We start from the raw sequence: 10,528 nt of genomic DNA on the forward strand, positions 1-10,528 counted from the left end.
GCGATTCGGGGGAGAAGGGCCTTAGTCAGGGAGGTGACCAAGAACCCAATGGTCACTCTGTCAGAGCTCCAGAGGTCCTCTGTGGAGAGAGGAGAACTTTCCAGAAGGACAACCATCTCTGCAGCAATCCACCAATCAGGCCTGTATGGTAGAGTGGCCAGATGGAAGCCACTCCTTAGTAAAAAAGGCACATGGCAGCCCGTCTGGAGTTTGCTAAAAGACACCTGAAGGACTCTCAGACCATGAGAAACAAAATTCTCTGGGCGTCACGTTTGGAGGAAACCAGGCACTGCTCATCACCAGGCCAATACCATCCCTACAGCGAAGCATGGTAGTGGCAGCATCATGCTGTGGGGATGTTTTTCAGTGGCAGGAACTGGGAGACTTGTCAGGATAAAGGAAAAAATGACTGCAGCAATGTACAGAGACATCCTGGATGAAAACCTGCTCCAGAGCACTCTTGACCTCAGACTGGGGCGACGGTTCATCTTTCAGCAGGACAACGACCCTGAGCACACAGCCAAGATATCAAAGGAGTGGCTTCAGGACAACTCTGTGAATGTCCTTGAGTGGCCCAGCCAAAGCCCAGACTTGAATCTGATTGAACATCTCTGGAGAGATCTTAAAATGGCTGTGCATCGACGCTTCCCATCCAACCTGATGGAGCTTGAGAGGTGCTGCAAAGAGGAATGGGCGAAACTGGCCAAGGATAGGTGTGTCATATTCAAAAAGACTTGAGGCTGTAATTGCTGCCAAAGGTGCATCGACAAAGTATTGAGCAGAGGCTGTGAATACGTATGTACATGTGATTTCTCAGTTTTTTTATTTTTAATAAATTTGCAAAAACCTCAAGTAAACTTTTTTCACGTTGTCATTATGGGGTGTTGTGTGTAGAATTCTGAGGAAAAAATAAATTGAATCCATTTTGGAATAAGGCTGTAACATAACAAAATGTGGAAAAAGTGATGCACTGTGAATACTTTCCGGATGTTTCACAAATATTCTAGCATTTGATGCAGAAGCAAAAAAAAACATTTGATTCGTGGGTCACATACAGTATTGTTTGTAAAAATGCCAAATTGAACAAAACAGAAATTTTAAATCAAGTGTGCAGTTGGGTGCATAATTGTAGTTAAACACCTAAAGCAATAAGTTATGGTGTGGGAAACCTTTTTTATGAATTAAGTTATTTTAAAAGGGTTAGGGAGGCACTGCTTTTTTAATTTATAATCAATCCAGTTAAAAATACAACTAACAAGCTGTATATGTTTGCAGATGACATTAAACAAAGTAACATTTTAGATACCCCTGGAGTGGTCAAAAGTTTCTGAATTCAGCATTGAGTAGGAATGTGGCAAATCAAACAACACATAGGAGATTGAAAGTATTCAGTAATAATAAGACATTGAGGGGATATGGAACTTGAAAGCAAACTTTATGAAAAAGGAATTGGAATGTTCCCATTCATTCATCGATTTTGCAGGGATCAGGCCTATCCTGCCTGCATTGAGCACAAGGTATAAACCAGCTGTAGAAGGAGGAATCACTTCTTTGCAGACCCAACCTTCTAAAATAACAGCACACTCTCACATGTAGAAAATCTATACGCTTTCAGCAAATTTGAGGATGTGGGAGAGAAAGCACAGTACCTTATGCACACATGTATAATGTGTGAATTTCTCACATACAACAGCCAGATGCACAATTCAAATCATTGATGCTGTATCTTTGAGGCAGCAATAAAAAACAGTGCACCACAACTCTACTGAAAATATAAAAGTTCCAGCCTTACTACAGCATGCATGTAAGAATTCTTCTCTATTCTGTTCATATGACAATACTTCTATTGCATCTACATTAGCTGACATAGTTATGGAAAACCCAAAGTGAATCTTAGGAGTTAGGTACAATTGTAGGTTTGAAGTTTGTGAAAATAATTGTGGCTCTTAATGCATTTAAGTGATAATTTTGTCAGTGAGCTCTCAGTTATGCTTCCACCTTCATAAATTATAAATAGTGTCTTAGTTTTACAGGAATATGACCGAGAAGCATGTGATGTATTTGTGATTCAATCCCCCCAAGCAAAAATCTAGTCAGCCAAATCCAAGTATGTAAATAAACTATTTATTTATAAACAGCACAATCAAACTCTAGTTTAAACAAATGAGTTTACCAGTTGATGTAAGTGAAAGGCCAGTATAGATATGGATACCACAGTCATGTGAACACAGACAAAATTGGCCACAGCCACCACAATAGACATTTCATTTCATGGCCTTTGGAATTTCTATAAAAGCATCATTAAAGACCTGCAAAAACCCACTACACAGACCCACTATGGGAAATCTATGACAAAGTCATTGTTGTGGTTCTTGTGGGGTAAACTCCATTCTTGTAACATTTATTTAACAGTATTTTGCATCTGTAATTAACTCTTTTTTTAACAAAAGGAATGCTTTGAAAGAGGTCATTAGTTTCTTTTCTGTATTTACATCCTATATGCTTAAAGAACTTGGTCTTTTTATATTGTTTTCAAAATTTCAGATAAACTGGCATGCCTTGGATACTTCATATGGCATTACACATTTAAGTATGTGTAAATGAAAATGAATCATTTAAAAAAGTTGGTCATTTAGTGAGGAAAAAGTGACACTTTTCCAAAAAAAAAAAATGCTGCCATATCTAAAGTGCATTAAATTATTATTATTGTTTGTTATTCATGAACCTTTCGCTGTTTCAAGTGTGGAAAATTTTAAAAAACAGTCTTTTTTGCTATTGTATTTTTTATATATAAAGGGTACAGTTTAATGCCCTTCTAAATCTGTTTTTCTAGTGAATTGTTTACTTTTTTTTTTATCATTTCCTCAAAGGTGGCATAGTACTGCACTGGGTGTAACCACTACCTCACAGACCAGCATTCTGGGTTTTAACCTTGTGCCAGGTTGTTGTCCATGTGGAGTCTGCATGTTTTGCTTTTTCTACATGGGTTTTTCACACTGCTTTACTTCCCAATCTCCATAAATATACTAGTTAGGTTAATTGTCGATTTTATACTGGTCCTGTATGCATGTGTGTGTGTTTGTGTGATTTGACCCTGCAGTAGGCTGGCACCCAGTCCAGAGCTGTTCTCTGCACTGTACCACAATGACCAGTGCCGCTGGGATAGGCTCCAGCCCATCACAACCCTGAATTGCATGAAGGGGTTTAAACAATGCAATGTTACTGTTTGTTAAAAGAATAAATTCAATTAAATTAGCAAAGGAATTTGGAAAAATATGAAAAACCTCCATATATAACTTTGCAGTTAGCCTTAGAAGCATACAATTTTGAACAAAATGTGTAAGGATGGTTACTGTTCTGTAGTTTGGGAAATCTAAGATATCCCAGTACACATGAGAGTGCTGAGTAATGATTTACATCTTATCCTGGTTAATTCTAGCTTTTGAACTGTTATGCTTTTATACCCTAATTCTTCCATGAAAAAATAATAATTTGGAAGATGGATCAGTAAATGGAAATACAAATTCTAATCTTATTGTTATATTCTTTTTTTGCAAGTATTGTACCAAATATATTAGATATTGATTTAGTAGAGCTATAATTTCTTCATAATAAGGGGAAATATTCTAATCAAATATAAGAAAATAATTGATCATGAGTCATTTTCTGTGTTTGTCTTCTTATCAGCGTGTTAGCAGTTGTGCATACTACTCATGCATATTAAAAGTTATACTTACTAAGCTTTCACACATATTGTAATATATATTTAGAAACGGGGACCATGGAGGTACAGTAGATGATGCTGCTGCATGAATTCAGCATCCTATCTGCTTTGATAATATTTCCACTGGATGATCTGATTTTTGAGCCTTTCCAGGGATGTTTCTTCTTTGTCCCCAGTGCTGCTTATACAGGTTGTGGTGAACCCCTAAGCAACCTTTAATTGGATTAAAAAAGTTTCAGAACTTTATGTATGAATATTCTGTAGTAAGTTATAGTAAATTATGTTTTTATAGTAACCACAAAGTATATAAATTCAGTATTAATTTTTGGTCACAATAGGACAGCATTGTGCGGAAGCATTTTTTTTAATTTCCATCTGACATACACTTGTCACAACCCATTAGTACTTTTTACTTTCATCTGTTTGATACTGCTAAGATAGGACTTGGCTTTTCTGCAACCGTGGAATCAACAGATTTCAAAAATGGACAGATTTGTATGCCTATTCTATTTGATGTGTAGTGACTTGTTATTTATGGTGAAGTATTTTAGAATGTATAAATGTTAATCATGAGGTATGATTCATTTTATGTTAATTACTAGTTGTGTTACCCAGCTTTGCCCAGGAAATTTCCTAAGACAATGGGAATCACTTATAGTGCTATTGGGTAATTCAATATATCAAAAGTACAATGTAACCAATAGTATTTTTCTGCATACAATGTGTTTTTTTTATGTATTTACCATGGGCTAAGATTATTAGTTCACTTGAGCTGCTGAAGTAACACCTACACTCACACTAGCACCAGCACTCGAGGTTTATAGCACTTACTAGCCACATCTTACTTGAGCTTCGCCCAACTCTCCCTGTCCTCCTTCACTTCACTTTCCAGAGCACCTCTCTGGTTAGTGCCTCTGTTTATGTGCTGTGCTCATCTCTTCTGTTGTCGGCCTTTATTTGCATAAATTGGTAAGCCCCGAACAACCAAATGGCACTCTCCCAGTCACAACATTGTGCTAAGAATGTATGCGCCCCTTTAGCATAGCCTATTCATCACAGTATTATTGACAAATATTTATTTACAATTGCTATTAATCAGTATATTTCAAAAAATGTAAAAAGCAGAATAACAGAGCATTAACATTAAACAGATATTATACTGATTGGAACTGTGTCAGTCTGAAGTATGTTCTTTTTAGAATTCTACTAAAATACAACATTTGCTGCCATATCTTTTCAATTTATGAAAACATGTCTTTCTCATTGCAATATTAGGAATACTTTGTTTTATGTTACTCTAAAGAGAGAATCTTTCCATTATTCACCAAAATACTACATAATTCCTTAGGGCACTGTATGTATTTCTGCATCTTGAAATTAATTGTCTCAAAATTGCTGCATGAGTAAACGTCAATACAGGTGACACTTTGAAATCTTTGATAAGACCAGATGAAATTAATCATGTAGTATGGATTTAAAAAAAAAAAAAAGGAAAGGAAAAAATACAAAAGGAAGTAAGAAATGTGATTTTACTTTTATTTTTCACTCTTTGGGTATAGACTTAGATGTGAACTGTGTTTAATAAGTGAAGCTGCCTCTTTTGGAATATTGCATAGCTTCAGCCCCACCTATATTGTGATTTGCTAATGTATTTATGTTTAAGGAGAAGTGAATGCCAGCTGTTGACTCCATTTGAGTAGCAGAGTATTAACACTAGAATCCCTGGAGAGTATGAAAAAAGTTGTAATGCTGGGCCACCTTAAATTCCTTATCACCTCTTCATCAGTGTCTCTTTGTTTTGCAAACGTGTCAATCAGCAGAAGAAGTAAGCACCCTGCTGTCCCATCCCCTTCCCCAGCCCCGTCCACCACCCCCCTCCCTCCCAAACAAATGCAACTGAAGTCCTTCCAGCTCAAGTCTGTTTATCTGTGAGGTGCATAGAATTATATCAGGTCAGGTTGGGAAGCATGCAGTGGTTCAGGGTAAATAATATCTCGTTATTTGGAATACATACATTTTATGTGTGCTTTGTGTCTGCAACGATTTGGGTAAATGTAGGATGACTGGGAATGTGAGGAAAAAAACGTTGAACACATAACTAAAACAGAAACCTTTTTTCATGTTATAGTAATAATTGATGAAATGCTGAAGTGAAGTGTATAATGTGTGAAGACTGAAGTTCAAATATCAAATTAACACTTTTTGCTACCTTTGATGCCTTTTTTTTATTCAATTTATTCTTTCAATCACGTTCATGTGGTAGAATGAACTTGCCTCTCCCTCTCTGATAGCATTTATTTTTATTCTTTGCACAAGAGCAGCAATGACCACATTTGGTGCTGTGGTTGATGCCTAATCAGAACTATTTGTTATGCCGGCAATCAAAGCTGCAATGCCCTGTGACCGCTATCAGAGTATCATGCGGCATTTGCGCTTTAACAACAAAGACACCTTTGCAAAACGTGTGAAAAAACAACAGATTTGCTGTGACCTCGGACATCTGGCAACGTTTTGTTGAGAACTGTGTTTTGAGTTACAACCCAGGGCAATATATTACTGTTGATGAACAACTGTTTCCAACCAAGGTCCGTTGTCCTTTGTTGCAATACATCTCATCCAAGCCTGACAAATTTGGCATAAAGTTTTGGATTGCAGCAGATTTGGAGCCAAAATACATGTGCAGTGCCACTCATTATTTAGGAAAAAATGTCAGTCATCTCGCAAGAGAAAGACTTTCCAAGATTGTGGTCATAAAGCTTATGGAGCCGGTCTGGACAAAGGCAGAATCGTAACAATAGACAATGTTTTCTCATCGTTTTCGCTTGCTAATAGACTGGTGCACCACAACGCAAATTTATTTGGCACCATAAATAAAATGGGACTTCCACCTGCAGGTAAAGTCACTTCAGCAAGCAAGCAATTCTTCACGCTAGTGTTTTGATCTGGCAGTGCCATGTTGACTGTGAATGTGCCCAAACTTTACACTGGCTGTTACAGACTGAAACCAAAGGCTTCTTCATTTTGGGTGAAAGGCTTCTCAATGCACTGGCAGAGAAAGTGAAACCTAACATAAAGAATGGCTTTTTAATATTTTTTTAAATGATTTGTATTTTTTTTAAAAGGATACCTCTTGGTTACTTTTTTATGTTGACTTTGTGGTAGAGTTTTTGTTGGCAGCTTCAGCATGTACTTTGGCTAAACCATAGTTATATAATACAAATGTGAAAAGGCTTCATTGCATATTTTAAATGTTTATAACATTTCATGTGGATGCAAGCACTTAAACAAGAAAAGATTTCTGAATGACATGTTGCAATATCCCTTCCAGTGCTACTCTGGAATAATCATACACTTATAGTTGTAAGTCGGTTAGTTGTCTGTTAATTCTGTGATTGTTGGTTTAACATTGTTACACTGTTAGTAACACATTAGTATTTTCATTTATTTTGACTATCTGTTAATGAGTAAAGAAGTAAGGATTGTCTTTTACTGCTGCACATATGAAAACAAACTAATCTAAAATGTGTCATGGCTTGTTTGATATATCACTTATTACTTAATCCAGTCTGATAGACAACAAGTAATAATTACCACACCAGTCAAAGAAAATGCAACAGTTAAGAATGATTAATTAATGATTACAAATTAATACCTTATGTCAGGGCTATTCAATTAGAAATTCATTTGGGCCAGATTTTCAAACCAAGAAATTTAGCTGGGTCAGACATTTTCAGTGGTCGGTATGCAACAGGTAATAACACATTTGAAACCAACACGAATGAATATATTGAAAAACAAGTAATGTGTATTCATTGACTCCCTTTTGAATTTGGTTACATCTGACACAGGCATATCAAAATTTTAATGCATTAAAAACAATAACAAAACTATAACTGAACAGAATCTGAGATAGTACCAATACTTTTTTTCCAATTTTGAAATAAAATAAAATAGATATTTTGGTCAAATCTGACCTAAGCTTATCTCAAAATGCATAAAACAAAACAATGCACAGTATTACAGTAACATTTGTTTACCTTTTGAAAAACATACATTTTTTGGTCATTTTTGACCCAGGCACATCACAAGGTGCATTTAACAGATTTAAACAGAGCTATCAGTGCACAAACTCATAACAAGTGATGACAGTAGCTGACACACATGAGTACAGCGTCTCTGCACACTGAGGAACCACAGGTGTGTTTTAAATCACCACATGTGTGATTAGCGTTGCTTTTTTGTAAACAAAAAGGTGACAGAAAGCATACATTGCGTTTGGATCAAGTTTGAGGTGCTGTGAAGGTATATAGAGGCAGAGAGTCCTAGTGCTACATGTTTTGTTTATTTGATGAAAAAGCATAATGGTTAAAATTTGAAATTGACAAATCATCTAGTATATTAATAATTCTTTACCTTTATATAGTGCTTTACTCACTACTCAAAGCGCTTTGCAAACTCCACGCAGGAAGGACACAAGACAGGAACCCATGATCTCCTTATTGTGAGGAAGCAGCACTTATATTACACAACCTGAGCAGGTGCACTGTGCTGCATAATATTGGGCTTCATAGTTTAAAATTACAAACACAGAATTTCCAAAATCAAAGAATATTAACAGCTGGTTAATGAGCTCTGAATTCTACAAAAAAGTTACGTAGTCCCACAAAGCAATAAGTTCTTAATTTGATAAGAGTTTTTAAGAAAGTCCAAACTTTTTGCATGTTTTCATCGAATGCAGTCTTTCTAATTCATTCTTTGCCTTGAGTGTCAGTGGCTGATTATCGTCCTCGTAACAATCACGAATCTGCAGGATCAAAATGTGTGAGTGGAGGACTACCCAATCGAATGATATGTATTTGTGGAAACCCACATTTGCACTCACTTGATGAAACTGGAATAAAACTAACACTCAGCACGCAATTGATTATAGAATAATTTATTATGAAGTCAATGCTATGATGTTGCGACTAAGGTGCCAGTACAACTTACCAATGCATAACATCACAAAAAAAAAAATCACTAATATATAGACTACTACCACCACTTCTAAATACAAAACAATGTTGCATTATGCGTTGAGTGGTGCTAGGCTATGTGGAGTTTGCATTCATGGTCTGTACTACTGTAGGAATTTCTGAAGGCTTGCGGAAAAAAAATTTTTCTAACTTTTTCTCTGCGTTTCTAGCGGGACCATGGGCTGGACCACTCGGAGGTTGCTTCTGGGCCTCAAGTGGCCTGCGGGCTGTCATTTAAATAGACCAACCTTATGTCAGGGTATGGACATTAAGTCATTTTTTTTTAATAGATGGCCTTCTGTTTGTTTATTTTAGAGAGCAGATTATTAAACAGTCCACCGAACTGGTGTGTAGAGCCTATGAAGAACTCTATGCCGCTGTGATGAATCCCTCCAATCAGTACAAAGAGCCTGAGGCTATTCTCCAACGATCTCCTCAACAAGTGCGAACATTGCTTTCATAAACTTTTACATGTAGTATTTATAATTAAGGAGAAATGTAATAAGGTAAAAAGAAATATAAGCAACTATCCATCCATCTCATGATTTTCTTTTTTAATATGAATAAATTCTTTTATATGTTTTGTTTGATTTCTTGCTTTAAATATTTAAGGGTTTTCTGTGTTTTGGGGGAAAGGGAAATAAAAGAATTTCTTCTCATTTTGATGACATAATAATTATGTATTTTTACTGTTTTGTTGTGAAAAGTAGAGTATGCTTAACATTGAGTTGTCTTCTTCTGTTCAGCATCAATTTACTGGATACTTTTGTCTTTAGCCACCACAGGATGGCAGTGTTTTTTCCAAATGACACAACAGAATGAAGATTTAATCAACCACATATTTTCTATAAATAAAAGTAAGCAGGAATTGTAAATGTGCTTGCATAGTTGAAAAGTACCAATTAACAATGTACTGTTTTACCATGTCACTGCTAGAGAAAGAGGCATATAGGGTAGGTTAAATGAGTGTTTAGGCTGCCATTGAAATTGGTAGACAGGCCACCCGCTAAACCATAAGGGAAAACTCTTGAGGCTGTGGTTAAGGCACTGTGAGATACAATCTTGAAGGAAACTGAATTATTTATTTATTTGCTGTGACGTTTCAAAGTGGGCACACTGCAACACAGCAGTTTATGTTGATTTTGTGTGGTGCTCCTGTCCTTTTTTCAGGTATTCTATACATCAATTGGCTTCCAAAATCACCATCGTCTTCACCACGCATGGATCATTTTTCAAAATCCACAGATCTCAATCCAATCGAGTGTTTGTGGGTAGTGTTGGAACAACACGTTTCATCTGTGGTGATTCCACCTTACAATTTACAGAAATCAGAGGATTTACTGGTAATGTCTTTTTGCCAGATAGCGCAGCTTCAGAGGTCTTATAGAATCCTTGCCACGGTGGGAAATGTAGGATCAATAGCATATTAGGTAGGTAGTTATAGTGTTTTGTCTCAAAAGTTTCTTTCCAACTTGGCCATAATAAGAGTGTCAGCTTTTTATAACTTAAATGTCCTACTGAACAATGCTAAATTAAAAAGTACTTGAACTTTTAGTGGTAAGGCATAATGATGCAGGGGATGGCAGTACTGCATGAAGGATTCAAATCTCGTGGCCATGTTGTTGTCTGTGTGGAGTTTTCATATTGACCTCATATCACGGTGGGTTTCCTTCCATCTCCCCAAAGACACATTAGTTACATCAGGGATGGGCAAAGTCTTTCCTGGACAGCCACATTGGCTACAGGTTTTTATTCCAACCTAGTTGCTCAATAAGAAGCACTTATAGCC

At 36.4% G+C, this 10,528-nt stretch overlaps 1 protein-coding gene across 2 annotated transcripts in view; it reads left to right on the top strand.

Moving 5' to 3' along the window:
• cog6 (component of oligomeric golgi complex 6) overlaps nt 1-9,329 on the top strand; it is a 216,735-nt gene extending 207,406 nt beyond the window's left edge. For both annotated transcript variants that reach the window (XM_039745832.1, XM_039745833.1), the window contains exon 19: nt 9,055-9,329. In XM_039745832.1, coding sequence (XP_039601766.1) covers nt 9,055-9,202 — 148 coding nt within the window. In that variant the 3' untranslated portion in view covers nt 9,203-9,329. The remainder of the gene's footprint in view (nt 1-9,054) is intronic.
• Nucleotides 9,330-10,528: the final 1,199 nt, after the last annotated feature.

The sequence above is a fragment of the Polypterus senegalus genome, chromosome 2, assembly GCF_016835505.1.
Source record: "Polypterus senegalus isolate Bchr_013 chromosome 2, ASM1683550v1, whole genome shotgun sequence".
Taxonomy (NCBI): domain Eukaryota; kingdom Metazoa; phylum Chordata; class Cladistia; order Polypteriformes; family Polypteridae; genus Polypterus; species Polypterus senegalus.